At 47.7% G+C, this 24381-nt stretch overlaps 1 protein-coding gene across 1 annotated transcript in view; it reads right to left on the reverse strand.

Moving 5' to 3' along the window:
- ACP3 (acid phosphatase 3) overlaps positions 1-24381 on the reverse strand; it is a 94863-nt gene that overhangs the window by 6148 nt on the left and 64334 nt on the right. The window contains exons 9-10 of the mRNA XM_068236265.1: positions 15507-15613; positions 1245-1423 (exon numbers count right to left, since the gene is read on the reverse strand). Of these exons, the coding sequence (XP_068092366.1) occupies positions 1245-1423; positions 15507-15613 (286 nt within the window). The remainder of the gene's footprint in view (positions 1-1244; positions 1424-15506; positions 15614-24381) is intronic.

The raw sequence follows: 24381 nt of genomic DNA on the forward strand, positions 1-24381 counted from the left end.
CTTTTAAGTTAGCGAATAAATGGTGTCATCTTGATTCAAAACTTCTTGGTTTTAGGCCCGGTTTGTAGTGCTGTGAAGAAATCTGCGGCGTGCCATCCAGATTTGCTCCACAGTGTGATCTGAATAGCAAGCCATGAAAGAGGTAGGCAGCGTTTCGTCACCCCTCTGCCTGCAGGGAAATGCTGCAGATTTGGCCCGGATTCAGTCATAGTGGAACTAGGTCCTTATTGATGGCTAACATGGTACAATACTCTACTGCTGCTGCTACTATTTTATATAGACACTAAAAATATAGCAATGTTGATAATTTCTGTCAACATTGAGCATTACAAATTAATTTCTATTTTGCTCTGCTAATGACATCTGGACATTATTACATGATCCTGTTACTGGGGAGAGGCAGATGTAAAAAGGAAGGGGAATGTAATGAATGCCATTAATGCTGTTCCTTTTTAACCAATAAGATAAGTCCCCTGTACCGCCTGTATGCCCACCTGTGCCTCCTGTGCCCCAGCCTCCCCCCCGTGTCACTTCTGTCCCCCTATGCCTTCAGTATTCTTCTCTGTGCCACCTCACCTGGGGGTGGGTAAGGCCTACTGTGTCATCTCTGTCTCCCCTGTTCACTCAGCAACCCCCTCTGTGCCACCTCACCTGGGGGTGGGTCAGGCCTACTGTGTCATCTCTGTCTCCCCTGTTCCCTCAGCAACCCCCTCTGTGCCACCTCTGCCTCCACTGTATCCCTTTGTACCACCTCTGCCCCTTTGTGCTTGATTCTTCCCCCCTTTGTGCCTTCTTCTTTCCTAATGTGCTAATTTTGCTTACGCTGTGTGGCTACGCTCAATCACGGACAGGAGAGCAGACGCAAACTTCCAGAGGGTCCCAGCGTTGGATCACAGGTTTGCTTTAAAATGTATAAAATGTGTATGCAGGACTCACTACGACAGGAAAATGCCATTTTACCAAGTTTAAAAAAACATTTTTTTCTTTTGTTTAAAAATTGATTTCTTTAAAATCTTTTGACTTGGTCCTACAGAATTTTGCATTTTTGAGCTGTTCGCATCGGCGGGTCATTCATAAGTCGGGAGTTTGTAAGTCGTAAACTCCCTGCACTGTACATATGAAATTAGCAACTATAACATTTAATACATATATATATATATATATATATATATATATATATATATATATATATATATATATATACTGAAGACATGAAGACATAAATATATATAGATATAGAATACCTTTGCATTTATCTCCGCTGACTACATTTCCACATTCTTTATCTCTGTCTTGGACAGCGGCAGAAGATAGGAGATCAGAGAACTTCTCTAGAGCACAAGATTGGGAGCATCCTGGTAAAGTCATCGGGTATGGATTCACTGCAGAGTTATTCCGGTAATACATCTCAATAAAATAGTTCCTAGTATTTGGAAATAACATATTGTGAGTAGATGAAAAATACTTTGTCATATAAATGAATTACAGTAAGCTTTTTAGGCTTCTTTCAGACGGACAACTGAACTGCACGCTTGCTGAGCAGTTCAACTTCCCATCTGCCGCTCATGAGTGCAATTCAGGTCCAATTTAAATTCAGCCAAATGGCAGCAGTTGCAACACAACAGGTGGCAGCTCTTAGCACACGGTGGTGATACCCAGTTGCAGAGAACCGCAACATGTCGCGTCTGAACATGGCTGAGGCCACACTCAGATGTGACTCCATGGAGGGGGTACCTGTTTAGCGCCAGTACAGAGTGCTAGCAAGCGCCCAGCCGGCTTTTATAAATATTCTACCATAACGTTATCGATAGTAGATTATTGGTGATGTTACCAATATAGTCTACTATTGCCTATTGTCACGGACGGTTGCGGGGCCGCAGGCGCGTCCTGTAACTGCCCGTGAAGAAAAGCGATCGCACTCGATTCTCTGCGTCGATTGCGCTTCAAATCGATAGAATCTGGATTTATTGTGTAGGAGGTCTGCAGTCCTTTCTTAGCAGAGGAATAGCATCACCTTAACTGCAGGATGGCTCTTTTGATATGCTAATGAGCCTGGGCCCAGAGAGTCCCTGGCTTCAAGCTGTGCTGATGGCCCATCCATCAGGTATAAGGTGACAAACACCATGACAGAACCAATTTAGAGTGAGGAAACTCAGACACTCCGACTCCTTTTCCCAGCAGGGAGCCGACATGTGGCTTGCTGCTGCCAACTTCAAAGAACCTTTGCCTGGGAATGACCTGGTATAAATCCCAGGGGTCTCTCATATTCCATAAATTGCTATATGTATCATATTTTCTGTGTTGCCAGGCTGGCAGACCCTCCAAACTAACAGAGCAGGTAGGGCCCTGCCTGGCGTTGGTTCTGAGAACATTTCAGAACCTTCTGAGGTAAAGACTGCCCGTTAGGCAGTCCAACAGTGCCCTAATGGTACCACAGGGGTCCCACCCCTCATGTTTGGTATCAGACTGCTGGGTACATCGAGGCAGATCTGAAAATATTAGTAAATCTGCCCTGACCTGTACGGTTCTGTGAGATAGAGCCCATATATGGGTAGATATGATTTCTAGCCCCAGTACAAGAGGAGGGCTCATCTCATCTTTGAAGGAGGTGTATAGCTCCCCGCCCTCACTCCCTCCTACTGAAGCAGGGGCATAAGAATGGCTGAGGACCCAAACTCAGGGTCCTCCACACTGAACCATCTTGCACTCATCAGATGCCAGCTTGAGGATATGCTGGTATCCACCTGGTCTGAACTCTGAACTCTGGACTTTGAAACCAAGGACTTTATGATTCTTCCCACAATAAGGACATCTTTCCAGGAACTAAGTATTTTTCTCCCTTCTTTTATTTTTCATACTGGCTATTACTGTTTAATAATTGTCTGTATATATTAATTATTTATATTGCGTGAATAAACGACTTTCTCCAAGTCATTCACTTTCCGCTACCCTGCTTATCAGCACACACAGAAATGATCCCGGGTCTCTGAAGATACGCTACTGTTTGTTTGTTGTTGGCTAGACAGAATATCGTGTGTTTAACCGTTTTATTCGCAGGATTAGTCAGTCAGTTAGTGGGCCCCACGGTCCCATGATAACCGCGGTGGTGGCAGTTTACTCTGAACCAGTGGGTGAAGTGGTAATCACCCGTGTCTCACAGGCTCCCTTCTGAGTTGTCCGCGGCTAATTCTTAACGGTTCCTGCGCATTGACTGCGACCAGAGTTCGCACGATCTGTGCGCTGGCACCGTTTAGAAGGCTAAGTGCGGTCAGCCACTGAGGGCTCCTGTGACAGTGTTAGGCAGCGGTTGGGACCTGTGTTGTGCTGAAAGTATCTGCGATAGCGCTAGCGCTATCGAGAAACGAACTAATTCGTTGGTGTAGCTGGAAGGCAATATATTTTTTATATATACAGAGAGACTGTGTAGCCAGTACCCCTCCCCAAAAGTTTTATTTTATTTGGCATGGAAATGTCCGGGAACTACCAGAACATGTGCCTAGCAGACCTGGAAAATCTTTGCGAAGAGAGGGGCATTGGCATCCTCCGCAAGAACAAACGGGACCTGATAGCAGACTTGTCCAGATGGGATGCCCAGCAACTGCGGGAGCCGGGAGTGTCCGCTGAAGTGGATACCAGCCCATCTGACAGTCTAGGGGAACCAGAGACTGAGACTCCTGACCGTACAGAGGTTGTGCATCCTGAGGGCCCTGCATCAACAGTTACGCAGGAGAATGTCAGTGTGGACCCCAACCCCAGAGTTTCTGAAAGTACTCGCCTGGAACCTGCCAGTACTGGACTGTCCGTTTGTACTGATCCGCTAATGCAGCAGGCATTACAAAAGCTGATGGACACTGACCTGGAAAAGTACATGCAGTACATGGAAGCACGAGAGGAACGGGAGCGCCAATCTGCCGAGGCGCGGGAGAGACGACAGCATGAGCTCAACATGGCAAAGGTTCAACAGGCCAGCCGGAGTTCACCGCCCAGCCTCCCTGCCGAAGGAGCTGCAGCACCTGTAAGTGCAAAATTTAAATTTGCTAATATTGAAAAAGACACAGACATTGACTTGTTTTTGCGGTCTTTTGAAAAAGCATGCCGTCAGTATCGTCTGTCCCAAGACCAGTGGGCCAGACATCTGACACCTTTGCTGCGCTACAAAGCGCTTGATGCCTTCGCAGAATTGCCTGCGGAGAAGGATAATGATTATGCTGCTATAAAAGACGCTATCATTACTAAGTACCAGCTGACGCCAGAAGCCTATCGGAAGAAGTTCAGGGCCTGGCAGAAAAAGTCTTCTGATTCGTACCGAGATGTGGCCAGCAGCTTGCTCACCACACTCCGCCAGTGGACACTAGGCCTCACCAAAGGGTCTTATGGCGTCCTGGAGGACTTGATAGTCCTCGAACAATTTCTGAACATTTGCCCTGCTGATGTACGACAGTTTGTGTTAGAACGCAGGCCGGCTTCAGCCACTGTCGCTGCAGACCTTGCTGAGACTTTTGCAACTACCCGGGTGGCTGATCCCCGCAGAACTGTCCCATCCAGCTGGAGAGGAGGTCAGCCCAATACCTCGGCAGACCCTCCTGCCCCTGTGAGCCGTCCGCCACAGAGGCCACCCAGCGCAGCTGCTGCACCCAGGCCTGCAGCGCCTGGAGAGGTCACCTGTCACTACTGCCGCCAGCCCGGACACATGAAATTCGACTGTCCGGAGCGGAGACAGACACCACCAGCACCTGGATCATCTGCATCACCTGCACCTCACCCACAGCAGAGGCAGCCCGCCAGCGAACCACAGCCTGGATCATCCGATTTTGTCCTGTTTGCCCGCGGAAAGGAAATCCGCGACCGAACCGACCAGCAGCAACTTGTTAGAGTGAACGGCAAAGTTGTCACCGGATTTCGAGACACCGGAGCTGACATCACGTTAGTTCACTCACATCTTGTGCCAAAGGAGAGCATCAGCTCCAGCCGATCCCTTGCCCTTACTGGAGTAGAGGGCACCCTTTTCCACATAGCCCACGCCAGAGTGAAGCTGGATTGGGGAGTGGGAGGGGTCCACGAAAGGGTTGTTGGGGTTATGAAGGATCTCCCAGTCCCTGTGTTGCTAGGGACTGATTTGGGCAAGCTTGTGTCCTACTATGAACCTGCCACGACCGCCTTGTCGCTCACGGAAGGAGACGGACTCTCCACCCACCACCAGGTACTTTATACACTTGGGGGAGCACCAGGGGGAGGTGGGTTAAATGTGCCCAGTTCAAGGGTACCCGGTTCTATAGTGCCTGCTTCAAAGGCACCTGAGTTTGATGTACAGACTGTCTGTTGTGATGATGCTGTACCTGTACCTGAGTTTACTGTACAAACTGTCTGTGATGAAAATGTTCCTGTTACTGTTATAAATGCTTGTGACAATGATGTAGGTAATGCCAATATGTGCCATTCTGACAGTGTACCTGTGCTAGCCATACCACGCAGCTGCACTGCTCGGAACCCGAGCTCAGAACAGGTGGAGGGGGTTCCGGCCTCCTCCCCCTCCTCTGACCGCAGGGATGAGACCTTTCAGCCGCTGGCCTCGTGTGACATGAGCCAGTTGGCTGAAACTGACAGCGCCGTATTCTCAGCCGCACTACAAAGTGACCCAAACCTGGAGGTGCTCCGGCAGCAAGCCGCTGAGCCCCTCGCAGACGGGGCCGCTTTCAAGGTGTACTGGGAAGGTGGGAGACTGTACAGTGAGTCTGTACAGCCCCCTACCGGTAGATCACACGCGAATACCAAATGGCTTGTGGTCCCGAGTGCGTTCAGGGGACATGTGCTGAAATCCGCACATGGTAATCCTCTGACAGGGCACTCGGGTGTCCGCAAGACACTTGCCGGTATTCGGAAACAGTATTATTGGCCCCGGATGAACAGGGATGTAGCGAACTACTGCAGGGCATGTGCCGTCTGTCAGGAGCTGGGAAGGACCAGGGATTCCCGCGGGGTTCCCTTGGGTCCACAGCCACTTGGCAGGGGAACCCTGCGTGGGCTGGCTGTTGACCTAACCAACCCACTGCCCGTTGTCAGCAGTCCCAGCAGACACCACGTCCGACTGCAGTGGCGCAAACGCCCTGTCCAGAACGGTCCATGTCGGGTCAACCCTGAGGGTAGCAGACTGCGACCGGTCCAGGGGAACCGAGCCACAGGCTCCAATAGGTTTTCCCGCCGCACCGGCAACCCGAGACCCGTCAGCCAGGTTGGCCGACCCGCAGCGGGCAGCCGACCCCAGAGCGCCAACGGGGAACTAGATCAGATCTCGCAGGTTAGCGGCAACGACACACATCTTGCTGATGAATGTCTATCTGCCTTCTCCCCAGGGAGGGCTGTCACGGACGGTTGCGGGGCCGCAGGCGCGTCCTGTAACCGCCCGTGAAGAAAAGCGATCGCACTCGATTCTCTGCGTCGATTGCGCTTCAAATCGATAGAATCTGGATTTATTGTGTAGGAGGTCTGCAGTCCTTTCTTAGCAGAGGAATAGCATCACCTTAACTGCAGGATGGCTCTTTTGATATGCTAATGAGCCTGGGCCCAGAGAGTCCCTGGCTTCAAGCTGTGCTGATGGCCCATCCATCAGGTATAAGGTGACAAACACCATGACAGAACCAATTTACAGTGAGGAAACTCAGACACTCCGACTCCTTTTCCCAGCAGGGAGCCGACATGTGGCTTGCTGCTGCCAACTTCAAAGAACCTTTGCCTGGGAATGACCTGGTATAAATCCCAGGGGTCTCTCATATTCCATAAATTGCTATATGTATCATATTTTCTGTGTTGCCAGGCTGGCAGACCCTCCAAACTAACAGAGCAGGTAGGGCCCTGCCTGGCGTTGGTTCTGAGAACATTTCAGAACCTTCTGAGGTAAAGACTGCCCGTTAGGCAGTCCAACAGTGCCCTAATGGTACCACAGGGGTCCCACCCCTCATGTTTGGTATCAGACTGCTGGGTACATCGAGGCAGATCTGAAAATATTAGTAAATCTGCCCTGACCTGTACGGTTCTGTGAGATAGAGCCCATATATGGGTAGATATGATTTCTAGCCCCAGTACAAGAGGAGGGCTCATCTCATCTTTGAAGGAGGTGTATAGCTCCCCGCCCTCACTCCCTCCTACTGAAGCAGGGGCATAAGAATGGCTGAGGACCCAAACTCAGGGTCCTCCACACTGAACCATCTTGCACTCATCAGATGCCAGCTTGAGGATATGCTGGTATCCACCTGGTCTGAACTCTGAACTCTGGACTTTGAAACCAAGGACTTTATGATTCTTCCCACAATAAGGACATCTTTCCAGGAACTAAGTATTTTTCTCCCTTCTTTTATTTTTCATACTGGCTATTACTGTTTAATAATTGTCTGTATATATTAATTATTTATATTGCGTGAATAAACGACTTTCTCCAAGTCATTCACTTTCCGCTACCCTGCTTATCAGCACACACAGAAATGATCCCGGGTCTCTGAAGATACGCTACTGTTTGTTTGTTGTTGGCTAGACAGAATATCGTGTGTTTAACCGTTTTATTCGCAGGATTAGTCAGTCAGTTAGTGGGCCCCACGGTCCCATGATAACCGCGGTGGTGGCAGTTTACTCTGAACCAGTGGGTGAAGTGGTAATCACCCGTGTCTCACAGGCTCCCTTCTGAGTTGTCCGCGGCTAATTCTTAACGGTTCCTGCGCATTGACTGCGACCAGAGTTCGCACGATCTGTGCGCTGGCACCGTTTAGAAGGCTAAGTGCGGTCAGCCACTGAGGGCTCCTGTGACAGTGTTAGGCAGCGGTTGGGACCTGTGTTGTGCTGAAAGTATCTGCGATAGCGCTAGCGCTATCGAGAAACGAACTAATTCGTTGGTGTAGCTGGAAGGCAATATATTTTTTATATATACAGAGAGACTGTGTAGCCAGTACCCCTCCCCAAAAGTTTTATTTTATTTGGCATGGAAATGTCCGGGAACTACCAGAACATGTGCCTAGCAGACCTGGAAAATCTTTGCGAAGAGAGGGGCATTGGCATCCTCCGCAAGAACAAACGGGACCTGATAGCAGACTTGTCCAGATGGGATGCCCAGCAACTGCGGGAGCCGGGAGTGTCCGCTGAAGTGGATACCAGCCCATCTGACAGTCTAGGGGAACCAGAGACTGAGACTCCTGACCGTACAGAGGTTGTGCATCCTGAGGGCCCTGCATCAACAGTTACGCAGGAGAATGTCAGTGTGGACCCCAACCCCAGAGTTTCTGAAAGTACTCGCCTGGAACCTGCCAGTACTGGACTGTCCGTTTGTACTGATCCGCTAATGCAGCAGGCATTACAAAAGCTGATGGACACTGACCTGGAAAAGTACATGCAGTACATGGAAGCACGAGAGGAACGGGAGCGCCAATCTGCCGAGGCGCGGGAGAGACGACAGCATGAGCTCAACTTGGCAAAGGTTCAACAGGCCAGCCGGAGTTCACCGCCCAGCCTCCCTGCCGAAGGAGCTGCAGCACCTGTAAGTGCAAAATTTAAATTTGCTAATATTGAAAAAGACACAGACATTGACTTGTTTTTGCGGTCTTTTGAAAAAGCATGCCGTCAGTATCGTCTGTCCCAAGACCAGTGGGCCAGACATCTGACACCTTTGCTGCGCTACAAAGCGCTTGATGCCTTCGCAGAATTGCCTGCGGAGAAGGATAATGATTATGCTGCTATAAAAGACGCTATCATTACTAAGTACCAGCTGACGCCAGAAGCCTATCGGAAGAAGTTCAGGGCCTGGCAGAAAAAGTCTTCTGATTCGTACCGAGATGTGGCCAGCAGCTTGCTCACCACACTCCGCCAGTGGACACTAGGCCTCACCAAAGGGTCTTATGGCGTCCTGGAGGACTTGATAGTCCTCGAACAATTTCTGAACATTTGCCCTGCTGATGTACGACAGTTTGTGTTAGAACGCAGGCCGGCTTCAGCCACTGTCGCTGCAGACCTTGCTGAGACTTTTGCAACTACCCGGGTGGCTGATCCCCGCAGAACTGTCCCATCCAGCTGGAGAGGAGGTCAGCCCAATACCTCGGCAGACCCTCCTGCCCCTGTGAGCCGTCCGCCACAGAGGCCACCCAGCGCAGCTGCTGCACCCAGGCCTGCAGCGCCTGGAGAGGTCACCTGTCACTACTGCCGCCAGCCCGGACACATGAAATTCGACTGTCCGGAGCGGAGACAGACACCACCAGCACCTGGATCATCTGCATCACCTGCACCTCACCCACAGCAGAGGCAGCCCGCCAGCGAACCACAGCCTGGATCATCCGATTTTGTCCTGTTTGCCCGCGGAAAGGAAATCCGCGACCGAACCGACCAGCAGCAACTTGTTAGAGTGAACGGCAAAGTTGTCACCGGATTTCGAGACACCGGAGCTGACATCACGTTAGTTCACTCACATCTTGTGCCAAAGGAGAGCATCAGCTCCAGCCGATCCCTTGCCCTTACTGGAGTAGAGGGCACCCTTTTCCACATAGCCCACGCCAGAGTGAAGCTGGATTGGGGAGTGGGAGGGGTCCACGAAAGGGTTGTTGGGGTTATGAAGGATCTCCCAGTCCCTGTGTTGCTAGGGACTGATTTGGGCAAGCTTGTGTCCTACTATGAACCTGCCACGACCGCCTTGTCGCTCACGGAAGGAGACGGACTCTCCACCCACCACCAGGTACTTTATACACTTGGGGGAGCACCAGGGGGAGGTGGGTTAAATGTGCCCAGTTCAAGGGTACCCGGTTCTATAGTGCCTGCTTCAAAGGCACCTGAGTTTGATGTACAGACTGTCTGTTGTGATGATGCTGTACCTGTACCTGAGTTTACTGTACAAACTGTCTGTGATGAAAATGTTCCTGTTACTGTTATAAATGCTTGTGACAATGATGTAGGTAATGCCAATATGTGCCATTCTGACAGTGTACCTGTGCTAGCCATACCACGCAGCTGCACTGCTCGGAACCCGAGCTCAGAACAGGTGGAGGGGGTTCCGGCCTCCTCCCCCTCCTCTGACCGCAGGGATGAGACCTTTCAGCCGCTGGCCTCGTGTGACATGAGCCAGTTGGCTGAAACTGACAGCGCCGTATTCTCAGCCGCACTACAAAGTGACCCAAACCTGGAGGTGCTCCGGCAGCAAGCCGCTGAGCCCCTCGCAGACGGGGCCGCTTTCAAGGTGTACTGGGAAGGTGGGAGACTGTACAGTGAGTCTGTACAGCCCCCTACCGGTAGATCACACGCGAATACCAAATGGCTTGTGGTCCCGAGTGCGTTCAGGGGACATGTGCTGAAATCCGCACATGGTAATCCTCTGACAGGGCACTCGGGTGTCCGCAAGACACTTGCCGGTATTCGGAAACAGTATTATTGGCCCCGGATGAACAGGGATGTAGCGAACTACTGCAGGGCATGTGCCGTCTGTCAGGAGCTGGGAAGGACCAGGGATTCCCGCGGGGTTCCCTTGGGTCCACAGCCACTTGGCAGGGGAACCCTGCGTGGGCTGGCTGTTGACCTAACCAACCCACTGCCCGTTGTCAGCAGTCCCAGCAGACACCACGTCCGACTGCAGTGGCGCAAACGCCCTGTCCAGAACGGTCCATGTCGGGTCAACCCTGAGGGTAGCAGACTGCGACCGGTCCAGGGGAACCGAGCCACAGGCTCCAATAGGTTTTCCCGCCGCACCGGCAACCCGAGACCCGTCAGCCAGGTTGGCCGACCCGCAGCGGGCAGCCGACCCCAGAGCGCCAACGGGGAACTAGATCAGATCTCGCAGGTTAGCGGCAACGACACACATCTTGCTGATGAATGTCTATCTGCCTTCTCCCCAGGGAGGGCTGTCACGGACGGTTGCGGGGCCGCAGGCGCGTCCTGTAACCGCCCGTGAAGAAAAGCGATCGCACTCGATTCTCTGCGTCGATTGCGCTTCAAATCGATAGAATCTGGATTTATTGTGTAGGAGGTCTGCAGTCCTTTCTTAGCAGAGGAATAGCATCACCTTAACTGCAGGATGGCTCTTTTGATATGCTAATGAGCCTGGGCCCAGAGAGTCCCTGGCTTCAAGCTGTGCTGATGGCCCATCCATCAGGTATAAGGTGACAAACACCATGACAGAACCAATTTACAGTGAGGAAACTCAGACACTCCGACTCCTTTTCCCAGCAGGGAGCCGACATGTGGCTTGCTGCTGCCAACTTCAAAGAACCTTTGCCTGGGAATGACCTGGTATAAATCCCAGGGGTCTCTCATATTCCATAAATTGCTATATGTATCATATTTTCTGTGTTGCCAGGCTGGCAGACCCTCCAAACTAACAGAGCAGGTAGGGCCCTGCCTGGCGTTGGTTCTGAGAACATTTCAGAACCTTCTGAGGTAAAGACTGCCCGTTAGGCAGTCCAACAGTGCCCTAATGGTACCACAGGGGTCCCACCCCTCATGTTTGGTATCAGACTGCTGGGTACATCGAGGCAGATCTGAAAATATTAGTAAATCTGCCCTGACCTGTACGGTTCTGTGAGATAGAGCCCATATATGGGTAGATATGATTTCTAGCCCCAGTACAAGAGGAGGGCTCATCTCATCTTTGAAGGAGGTGTATAGCTCCCCGCCCTCACTCCCTCCTACTGAAGCAGGGGCATAAGAATGGCTGAGGACCCAAACTCAGGGTCCTCCACACTGAACCATCTTGCACTCATCAGATGCCAGCTTGAGGATATGCTGGTATCCACCTGGTCTGAACTCTGAACTCTGGACTTTGAAACCAAGGACTTTATGATTCTTCCCACAATAAGGACATCTTTCCAGGAACTAAGTATTTTTCTCCCTTCTTTTATTTTTCATACTGGCTATTACTGTTTAATAATTGTCTGTATATATTAATTATTTATATTGCGTGAATAAACGACTTTCTCCAAGTCATTCACTTTCCGCTACCCTGCTTATCAGCACACACAGAAATGATCCCGGGTCTCTGAAGATACGCTACTGTTTGTTTGTTGTTGGCTAGACAGAATATCGTGTGTTTAACCGTTTTATTCGCAGGATTAGTCAGTCAGTTAGTGGGCCCCACGGTCCCATGATAACCGCGGTGGTGGCAGTTTACTCTGAACCAGTGGGTGAAGTGGTAATCACCCGTGTCTCACAGGCTCCCTTCTGAGTTGTCCGCGGCTAATTCTTAACGGTTCCTGCGCATTGACTGCGACCAGAGTTCGCACGATCTGTGCGCTGGCACCGTTTAGAAGGCTAAGTGCGGTCAGCCACTGAGGGCTCCTGTGACACCTATCTTATCTTATTCTCACACTGACTTTCCCTGTATCTATACCTGCCCCTAATACTAACCTACCCCAACTATGTATTGCAGTTAAATAGCCACTATTTAGATGGTACAGGCAGCCACTATACAGAAGTATGGCGGTGAAATAGCTGCTATTTAGATAGTAGCAGTGTTTAAGGCACTATATAGCTGCCATTTAGATGGTACACCTGTTATACAGAAGTATTGTGGCAAAATAGTTAATTAGTAGATGGTCCGGCCACTATACACAAGTAGCAGCCAAATAGCCACTATTAAAAAGGTACATACGCAAAGCAGAAATAGCGGACACTTAGGCCTCAATTCACTAAGCTTTATCAAACACTTTATCAAACGTTTGATAGTTTACCTAATGGGTAAAATCTAATTATGAATTCACTAAGGTGTTATATCTTTATCGAATGTTTTATCGATAAAACGTTCAATACATCTATAACACCTTAGTGAATTCAAAATTAGATTTTAGCCATGAGGTAAATTATCAAACGTTTGATAAATTGCTTGATACAGCTTAGTGAATTGATGCCATAGACCTACGTTGATGATACAGCTGCCATGAAAAAGTACTATGGCAAATTAGCCATTATTTCAATGGTACAGACGCTAAATAGAAGTACTGTGCTCTAATCATCCAGGCTGCACCTATAAATCTGTAACAGTGGTAAAGTTACATTGACAGTTTAGCAGTCCCCAAATTTCCTTGTGCTGTTATTCACTGTTCCCACACCTAGTCTTTCTTCATAACCTTCCTCTGACAAGACCACTTATTGAATGGGTTATAATACACAATCTCTTCAGTACATATCCTCACTAATTTCCAGATACCAACCCAATCGCAATCTCAAATCGGCACATGATCTTCTGTTGTCCTCTAGATTTACCTCCTAACATTCACATTTACAAGATTTTGCACGCACTTCACCCCACCTCTGGAATGCCCTCCCCCAACACATCCGTCACCCGTTAACCTTTGTTACCTTTAAACGCTCTCTAAAAACGTATTTGTTCCGACAAGCATATGCGCTACCTTAGGCCACTTCCCTTTGTCCTAAGACCAAATTGCACTCCTACTAGGTATCCTAAAACACACTGCCTCTATATATTTTATCGTATACTACCCCTCCTCTTGTCCCCCCCCCCCCCCATTCCCTTTAGATTGTGAGCTCACAAGGGCAGGTATGTAAGCAGGGGTACAAAGGAGAATGGGGGGGGGGGGGGGAGTGGTGGTTGCCATCAGGACAGCTCCCCATACATGCCTGCTCCCCGGTTTCCCCCTACTCTTTGTGGTGACTCTCCAAAGCCTGTCCTGTGGCTGTACACATCCATCTCCCCACAACAGACATTATTGTATGGAGGATTAGCCAGTCAATTACCCGACGCCTTTGATGTCTAGTACAGTGCATTTGGGACATCCTTGGCATCATGGATGTGGTATAGTATACAATGCTGTGAATCCTGACTTTTAGCTGTTGCTTTTGCTGCTTCTGTGCTGATTTGTGGCAGCTGCCACAGCGTGCAATTCCTGCTTTGACCTGCATGGCTATATACAACATGGCATAGAGACTGCATTTTCACTGCCTTGCCTTGCCATTTCTGGATGCTTTTCCTGCTATAGATATCACCTCGGTTTTTTACACACTTGCTGATTGATATCATTGAACCCTCTGGACTCTATGAACTGTGCTGGCTTGATGCCAAAATTCTGCAGAATTCATTCAAATCATACAGTACTGGATTAGAGATCTTGAACATAACTGTCTGGCTATCACCAGCAAGGCAGTTTCTAGACTAAATTGCACCCAGGGTGAGGGTGTAAAAATTGCACCCCCTGACCCCCGTGGACTCGCGAACCTTTACTTTTTAGGAACAGTCACACAGCCACAGGTCACAAGTAGATCTACCTACTTAGGGCCTGTACACACTGCTGCACTTGCGCTGCACTTTTAAAATTGCATGCGTTTTTTAATCGCAAGGTCTTTTGAAAAATCATGAAAATCGTGAAGACCTGTACACACTGGTGTGATGTGTTTTTTCTATTCTCATGAAGGCTTTGCGATTTTAAAATCGCATGCGATTATTTTAAAAACACAGCGCAAGCACAGGAGTGTGACCAGGCGCTCATCCAGGAGAAAGCAGGGACCAGAAAAACACACAGATGAAGAGAGCCCGAAAAACTGACTCCTCCATGGGCGCCGCACACTGACAGCCTGCAGTACTACAACAGGACATCAAGTGTCATCATGCGGTGGTGACGCGATGATGACTAGACGTCTGATGCAAGCATTTTAGGAGCAGTCAAGGAAGGTGAGCGAGCTGGCAATCTTCTTCTTCCATTTGGCTGCACTGCGCGTCACCAGCTCCCTATCGGTTATGTCTTTCTGCCTGCGTCCCCCTTCTACTTGCTGGTCTGCACCCAGGGCGGTCGCCCTACCAGCACTGCCCAAGAAACTGCCCTAATCACCACAGATTAGTCGCTGTATGTTTGTAGTGTGGTCCGTGTGCGGTGTGTTTGGGAGGCCGGTCAGATCCATGTGTCACTTTTTATATTTAATGATATATTCATAAAATTATGATATTTTAATTAATTTTGAGTAGTTGATTGACACGTACCCATCCATTATACTATCCTACTAGTTGTTTCTTACTTATCCCTTAAAGCAGCTGCCAGCTTCCATAATCTCGGTTTCTTTTCCTTCCTCAGTCAATGGAAATTTGTATATGGGAATAAAGTTGTGCTCATCACTGCTACTCACTGCAGGAATCATTACTACCGAAACTGCAGCTGTACAAGAATCCTTTGGGCTTGATTCACAAAGCGGTGCTAACTGTTAGCACGCTTGTAAAAAAGCTCCTCTTCATGCTTAAACTCAGTTTAGGCGTGCTAAAAAGTGCTCATGTGCAAAGTCCCGCATGGGCTGCGACCTTAACGTTGCACGATGCGCCATTAGGGTCGCACCCCATGCGACCTTATAGGCGCATCAGGTGCGTTGTTTTGTTTCGCGCACACCACGCTGTGCGCACGCAAAACTTTGCGCATGGGACTTTGTGCGCGATCTGATTTCAAAAAACGGTGCTAACCTACTTAGCACCCTGGTTAGCACGCCCAAAGTCTTTAGGCGTGCTAAGCAGGTTAGCACCGCTTTGTGAATCAAGCTTTTGTTTTGCCACTTACCCGTTTTCATCTTGATACAGTTCAAAAAAATGGCAAGAAGCATAAGGAGGGATCTTTCCATTGGATACATTTAAAGCTGTTTGTAGAGCAGCTACTGTTGTATCATGCTGCAACAGAGAAAATAAAAACAATTGTTCAGGTTAAGTGCAAGTTCGCATGGATGCTTTTTTTGCATTTTTTTCCCTCTGTTGTACCCAAATGCTTATCTGGAATCTGCATAGACTGCAATGCTATAGTACAGGTAAATGCTGCTTTTGGGTATCAAGGTAACTGTGGCACCATATGAAGACACCAAAATGCCAACAAATGCATAAAAGGGAGCACTAACATGTCATAACACAGGTATGGCATCATTTAAACCCAATAGGTTTTAAAAGTTCCTTATTAGCCTATAGAAAAACATACAAACACTGTGTGTCTGTTCTTATGAAAAACGTTAATGTGGACTAAAGAATGGTATACACATCCAATCTTGATTGGCCAATCACTGGCCGACTTTACCACCTTGATGTTGTATGAGAGCTTACCTCCACAATCTGTTCATAGTATTCAAAACGTGTGGGCCCTCATACAACATGGAGGTGGTAAAATTGGTCAGTGATTGGCCAATCAAAAGTGAATGTGTGTATTCACCTTAAAGGACATCCGAGGTGAAAATAAACTTATGAGCTAAACAATTGTATCTATCCTTTTCCTCTTAATGACTTTTTTAGTTATCTCACAGTTTTATTTTATAGTTAACCTCCCTGGCGTTTTAAATCCCTGCGGCCGCATGGCCGTGGGTGGTTTTTTTTACCTAATTTTTTTTTTATCATGTAGCTAGCCTAGCGCTAGCTACATGATTCCCCCTCCCTGCTCCCTCCCTCCCACCCTTTCGATCGCCTCCTGCGATCAAACCCATCAGGAAATCCCGTTCTGACATCAGGGGGAGTCCCGATCCGCCCCATAGCGCAGCCTGGCGGTGATTGGCCAGGCTGCGCAAGCGGTCTGCGTGGGGGCCCTCTTTCGCGGCAGATCGACGGCGGCTATCGGGTAGCAAAGTGCTAGCTGCGTGTTTTAAAAAAAAAAATTATGCAAATCGGCCCACCAGGGCCTGAGCAATCCAGCGCGGTGTTAATGGACGAGCTGAGCTCGTCCGTAACGCCCAGGAGGTTAAATCTACTTTTTAATTTTTACTGTTTCATGGCCTTGTCTCAATGACACATGCATTGAAGTATGCCAGAGCTAAAATGTATGAACTATTTGAGACTTTTTATCTTTTTCCTTCTCTCAGAAGCCATTTTCTGCCCGGAAAGTGTTCTAATGGCCATTATTCCTTATTAGTGACCAGGTCCCGACACAGACAGAAACTGTCACTTGCATACCTGATTTGTAAATCTTTCAGACAGAGAAAGAAAAAAAGAAACACAGCATAGTTATTTGTGTGCTTGGCACTGTACATACACATGTCTATCTCACAATGTCACTTGTTACCACGGATGTCCTTTAACCACTTCAGCCTAACTGGACGAAAATTTTCGTCCAGTTAGGCTGCGCGCGCTGCCGTGGGCCCCCCCGTGCGCGCTCCCGCTGGGGGCCGTTAGCCCAGCGAACAATGAAAGGGATTGTAAATCCCTTTCACTGATCGGACCCCCCCCCCCCCCCGGAGAAAAGCCGACAGCGTCTCTTGTGACGATGCGGCTTTTCTGAGCTCAAAGAGTTCCTTTGCTACAATCTTCTTCCTGGGAGCGAGCTCGATCGCTCCCAGGACTTTTTGACTGTGGCCATCTTGTGGCCAAATAGCTAACTACACCAAAAACACTTAACACTGAATAAAATACATTTACAAACATTTACAATTCCCTGTTTACCTCCCACATCAAAAAATACCCACATACAAGTTTCAATTAAAAAAAAAAAAAAATTACAATAAAAAAAAAAAAACATAAATAGTTACCTAAGGGTCTAAACTTTTTAAATATTCATGTCAAAGGAGTATATCAATATGATTTATTCAATTATGGGCTTCTAAATAGAGATGGACGCAAATTGAAAAAATGCACCTTTATTTCCAAATAAAATATTGTCGCCATACATTGTGATAGGGACATAATTTTAACAGTGTAATACCCGGGACATATGGGCAAATACAATACGTGAGTTTAAATTATGGAGGCATGTATTATTTTAAAACTATAATGGCTGAAAACTGAGAAATAATGATTTTTTTCCGTTTTTTTCTTATTCTTCCTGTCAAAATGCATTTACAGTAAAGTGGCTCTTAGCAAAATGTACCACCCACATAAAGCCTAATTGGTGGCGGAAAAAAAAAGATATAGATCAATTCATTGTGATGAGTAGTGATAAAGTTATTGGCAAATGAATTGGAGGTGAACATTGCTCGGATGTAAAAAATTCTCAACCCTGTAGCTGAAGTGGTTAAAGGAATACTTAAGTCAAAAAAAACAAATAACGTATATATATACGCTATAGCAGCATAGAGAGTGATAGCAGCGGCTGGGAACGCGGAAAATCAGCCGCGTTCCCAGCCTGTCGGCGGCTGTCGCCGAACCGGAAGTAGCCGCCGGCGGGGACAGGACGATCGGAGCGGGGCTGCGAGGGCACCATCCAGCTTCGGGGTGCTGAGGGATGCCCCAGGTGAGTAAATGTCATTTTTTTTTTTTGACTTAAGTATTCCTTTAAAGAGACTCTGAAGCGAATAACATTTGCCATTTTTACCTTATTATTCGCTTCAGGAGTCTCATCAGAAATAAACCGCCACATCCCCGCCGCAAAACGAGAGGTTTAGACCCCCAAATCCCTGTGCAAACATCCACGACCAACTTGGTCGTGGATTTTGCTGCGCTGAAAGGCAGAGCTTTCAGCTTCAGCTCTGCCTCTCCTGACGTCAATCGCCACACGGATTTCTGCCTCTCCCTGCCCCTCTCTATGAAGGTAGACTGAGAGGGGCGGGGAGAGGTGGCGGTCCGACATCAGGAGAGGCAGAGATGAAGCTGAAAGCTCTGCCTCTTTGAGGAAATGCCGTCCGGATTGCCCCCCGGGGATTTGGGGAGTCTAAAGCGCTCGTTTTGTGGTGGGGATGTAGCGGTTTACTCCTGCTGAGAGTACTAAAGTGAAATCAAAGGTAAAAATGGCAATTTTTTTTCGCTTCAGTCTCTCTTTAAAGGGATACTGTAGGGGGTCGGGGGAAAATGAGTTGAAGTTACCCAGGGCTTGTAATGGTCCCCCGCAGGCATCCTGTGCCCGCGCAGCCACTCACCGATGCTCCGGCCCCGCCTCCGGTTCACTTCTGGAATTTCAGACTTTAAAGTCTGAAAACCACTGCGCCTGCGTTGCCGTGTCCTCGCTTCCCCTGATGTCACCAGGAGCGCACAGCGCAGGCACAGACCATACTGGGCCTGCGCAGTACGCACCTGGTGCCATCAGCGGGATCGAGGACACAGCAATGCAGGCGCAGTGGTTTTCAGACATTAAAGTCTGAAATTCCAGAAGTGAACCAGAGGCGGGGCCAGAGCATTGGGGAGTGGCTGCACGGGCACAGGATGTCTGCGGGGGACCATTAGAAGCCCCAGGTAACTTCAACTCGTTTTCCCCTGACCTCCCTACAGTATCCCTATAAGTCTAAATTATCTAAATTATGTCTGATCACATGTGCAATTTACCAGGAAAAAGCAAAACAAAAATTCAGTTCACTTTGATTCTTCCTGCTGTGGCTGGGTAAACTATACATGCAACTAAATAAAGCAAATCATAACTAAAACATTTCATTTTCACTTGATTCAATGTAATTGCTGCATCGAAAATTGCGGCCATCAATCCTCCAACACTTCTGACCATTGTCCCTAGTATTTAGTTGGACATTTTTATTGAATAAATAAACTAAAGACTACTGCAAGTGTATGCCTAGCATTGGATTGTAAGTTTGCCTAGGCAGAGTCCTCATCTCCTCTTGTGTCAGAGTTTGTGCACGGGTGTGTCAACTCCACCCCTGTCTATTGTATGCTTTGAGTAATAGATTTGGCACTTTATAACACAACCATATGTAACAACAGGTCAGGGTAGAATGGGTAGATCTTCAGTGTATATGTATTACTTTAAAGGTTGCTCAAATAATTGTCTCCCATTGCTATTCCTCCTCATCTACATCTGTATGCATCATTGGGGTTCACCTGTCTGGGGGCTTGATTGTTCAGCAATGTTCATTCTATTTTTTTTTTTTTTATAGTGGACCTGAACTATTGCACACGACAGAAAGAAAACGTAGCAAAATGCACCCTGTATGTATTTAGAGAGTTTAGCCTGTCTAATTCCCCCTCATTTGTGTCTAATCACAAGGTGTAATTTGATCTCTTATCTGTGTCACCTGACTGTCATGGCAGAGAGCTAATTTGAAAGCACAGGATGTTAACAATATGTCTGCTTCCATGACAGTAGGAAGTAGAAACAAATCATTTAATAAATCTGCAGTGTATTAGCTGTAACAAAGAAATGTGTTTCTTTAAAGGTTATTGTCACGGAACAGCCGTGAGAAACGAAAACGCAACCGCAATCGGTTTCCTGCCTCGATTGCCTTGCGCTGCCAAATCAGAATCTCATGTCTGTGGATACCATTCAGTCCAGCCTGGAGGGTCTCTGCTGTCTTCATAAGAGCAGCAGAGTTCTTTTCATGAAACCTGGTGCCTGTGACCTGTTAGCCAGAGGTGTAAACTCAAAGCTTGTCCCAGCTGATTTCACATTCAGATGCTAATTAAAGGAACCAAAAGGTCCCTTTCATACAGGGCTATCCCAGGAAGCTAGTCACAGCTTGAAACTAGACATCCTGGCTGCAGCAAAAAGCAGGAAGAAATGAATGTTGTATATGGTTTTTGCATATTTAAGGAATACCGTTCAGGTATTTTGATATTAAATTGGGGCCACTGGCATAACCAGAACTCGGGGGATTCCACCATTTTTTAACCGGGCATGCAAACATGCCCAAGTTTGGTATCATATGAACTGGCCTAGTCTGAGAAATATGAATATGTGATGGTCATGTGTGTGCGGAAAGCGTAAGCCGAGATATGGCAAATGTCATATTTGGTGGGCCTAGAGCACCCCTCCAGGGAGCTCACCGCTCCTGTCCAACCCCTGGGCTGTACATGAGGCTCCACCCAAAGGTGGGCATTGTTCAAAAGTGTTTGCAAGGGACCACTCCCTCAGTCCTCCAAATTCCACCTTCACGAAAGCACCCTGCCAGCCAGGGGACCATGTGGTTGGCGGCCATCTTGTCTGAGCTGAAACAAAGGACACATGGCTAGCGGCCATCTTGATCGGCCATCTTTGCTGAAACTGAACAAAGGACATTTTCCAGTTTGCTTGGATTTTAAAGGGAACCTTAACTGTCGAGCAAAAAAAAAATTCACTTACCTGGGGGCTTTCCCAAGCCTCCCGCAGCCGTCCGGTGCCCGCGCCGGTCCTTCGGTGCCCTCCGGTCTCCCTCCGCCGCTAAGTTTCGTTTTCGGACGACTGCCAGTCGTCCTTGGGCCTCTTCCGCACTCCTCGTCGTAAACTGCAGTAAAGCGTGTCCGCATGACGCCGAACGCGTCATGTGCATGACGCCAAACGCGTCATGCGGCGCGCTTTACTTCAGTTTACGACGAGGAATGCGGAAGTGGCCCGAGGACGACTGGCAGTCGTCCGAAAACGAAACTTAGCGGCGGAGGGAGACCGGAGGGCACCGAAGGACCGGCGCGGGCACCGGACGGCTGCGGGAGGCTTGGGAAAGCCCCCAGGTAAGTGAATTTTTTTTTGCTCGACAGTTAAGGTTCCCTTTAAACTTTGCTGAAACTGAACAAAAGGAACTCTGCAAGTTTTCCCAGAACGGACATATTTCCACAAACCCTAAGTATTTTCTCCTTTTTTATTTCATACTGGCTATTAATGTCTCAATAATTGTTGATTTTAATAATTGTCTGTATATATTAATTATTTATATTGCTTTCAATAAACCGACGCTATTGTCAGTTGTTGTTCTAGCTACCCTATTATTCAGCATACGCAGAAACTGATCCCAGGTCTCTGAAGAGACGCTACTATTGTTTGTTGTTGGCTAGACAGAATACAGCGTGTTTTAACCGTTTTTATTTGTAGATCTAGGCTCAGACAGTCAGCGGGCTCCTCTGTCCCATGGTAACAGAGGTGGTGGCAGTTATACCCTGAACTAGTGTGTAAGTTGTAATTACCGTACCTCACAGGCTCCCTTCTGGTTTGTCTGTGGCCAATTCCCAACGGTTCCTGCGCATTGACTGCGACCAGAGTTCGCACGATCCGTGCGCTGGCACCGTTTGGAAGGCCATTTGCGGTCTGACCACTAGGGCTCCTGTGACAGTTATTATGCTGTTGCGAATCTTTTAGGGCAGAGAGGAGTTTGGAGTTCTGGTCCGCTTTAATAGTGGAAGTCGCTTGGAAAAAGATTGTTCACATATGGAGGCTGTCAATCAATATGTTTGTGGAACAAATCGTCACAGCATGGGAACATGGCAACATTCATATTTTTAAAGGTCAGCTTCTTTGTTCTTAATGTTCTTTGGAGACTCCTGTAGTTCAATATTTATCAATAAAAGTAAAGTTTTACCAATGTAAATGGTTCCTGGGATCACTGTTATTTCCCACTATAATGTCCCAGCCAGTGCCCTTTCAAATTGGTAAAGTGTTACTGAGGTGACATGTATGGTAACATGATGAGATAGACATGTATAGGTACAGTGCCAATCATACAAGTAACTATGCTGAGTTCCTTTTTTTTTCTTATTCTGCCTGAAAGAGTTACCATTCACGTATTCAGTTTTAGGAGTAGGAGGATAAATAAAATTGTTTATCTCATCAGGCACAGTGGCATGTGTCAAAATGATTGCTCCTCCTGGCCAATATGGAGTATGCCATCATGGTAGTTGGCACTTGGTTGATACTGACAGTCTTAATTTTTTTACCTCCACTTCACCCCCTTTCCTTCCTGTTATGGGCATGATGAACCCTTTATAGTCTGATTTAGTTTGCGCACACATCCATTCAATGGAAAACAAAAATCCTCCAATTTGTTGCTGAAGACGTCCTGACAGGCTTAGCAAGCCTAGAAAGCCACCTAGGCCCTTTTACATAAGGGGCATGGTTTACTAAAGAAAGGGAATTTTAAGACCTAAAAATGATTTTCATTCCAGCCACAATAACATAACTTGCACTGGTATTGCAGAAAGTGTAACATTATTTATTACACTTAAGGTCAATCTAAAGGGTATAAATGTTGGATTTAGCATTACAACTACAAAACAACACAAGGTTTAAATACAATAAACTAGAAATTTGTTCCCAAGTTTAAAAAAATATACTAAAATCTTAAAGGACACCAAAGTAAGAGAGATATGGAGGCTGCCATATTGATTCCCTTTTAAACAATACCAGATATGTGGCATCCTGCTGATCTTTGATGCATCAGCAATATCTGAATCACAAACCTGAAACAAGCATGTGGCAAATCCAGTCATACTTCAGTCAGAAACATCTGATCTGCATACTTGTTCAGGGTCTGTGGCTAAAAGTAGAGGCAGAGGAATTTGCATTATTTAAAGAGGAACTGTCAGCCATACTATCTCAGAAAAAAACACCTATATAAGTAGATAAATACATGCTCTACTTACATAACATATGCATTGATACATTTTGATTTTAGTAATTTTTCTGTAGTAAAAAAAAAAATATTCTATTTTGACTCTGTCTATCTTGAAGCTAGTCCTGCCATAATTTAACTTAGGGCTTGCCTTGTTCACACTAAGAGCGATTTCGCTCATTTTTAAGCACTGGAAATTTTAAAAATCGCCTTAAAAGCGTTAGTGCAATGATGCTCAATGTGAGTGTTCTCACATGAGTGATGCGCTTTTTGTTGAATTTTTATTGAATCGCAAACGCGGTTCCTGCACCATTTTCTGAGCATTTGTGATTAGAGTTGGGCCGAACGGTTCGCCGGCGAACGTGGTTCGCGCGAACGTGGTTCGCGCGAACGTAGGTGGTTCGCGTGCGGGTACCGCACGCGAACCTTTTGCGGAAGAAGTTCGGTTCGCCCCATAATGCACTGAGGGTCAACTTTGACCCTCTACATCACAGTCAGCAGGCCCAGTGTAGCCAATTAGGCTACACTAGCCCCTGGAGCCCCACCCCCCCCTTATATAAGGCAGGCAGCGGCGGCCATTACGGCCACTCGTGTGCCTGCATTAGTGAGAGTAGGGCGAGCTGCTGCAGTCTCTCATATAGGGAAAGATTAGTTAGGCTTAACTTCTTCCTGGCTGCATACCTGTTCTGTTCAGTGAGCCCTCAGCCCACTGCATACCTGTACTGTGATCCTGCCACTGCATACCTGTTCAGTGATCCTGCCACTGCATACCTGTTCTGTTCAGTGAGCCCTCAGCCCACTGCATACCTGTACTGTGATCCTGCCACTCCATACCTGTTCAGTGATCCTGCCACTGCATACCTGTTCTGTTCAGTGAGCCCTCAGCCCACTGCATACCTGTACTGTGATCCTGCCACTCCATACCTGTTCAGTGATCCTGCCACTGCATACCTGTTCAGTGATCCTGCCACTGCATACCTGTTCTGTGAACCCGCCACTGTATACCTGTTCTGTTCAGTGGACCCGCCACTGTATACCTGTTCTGTGAACCCGCCACTGTATACCTGTTCTGTTCAGTGGACCTGCCACTGTATACCTGTTCTGTTCAGTGGACCCGCCACTGTATACCTGTTCTGTTCAGTGGACCCGCCACTGTATACCTGTTCAGTGAACCCGCCACTGCATACCTGTTGTGTTCAGTGAACCTGCCACTGCATACCTGTTCTGTGAACC

The sequence above is a fragment of the Hyperolius riggenbachi genome, chromosome 5 (genome assembly GCF_040937935.1).
Source record: "Hyperolius riggenbachi isolate aHypRig1 chromosome 5, aHypRig1.pri, whole genome shotgun sequence".
NCBI lineage: Eukaryota > Metazoa > Chordata > Amphibia > Anura > Hyperoliidae > Hyperolius > Hyperolius riggenbachi.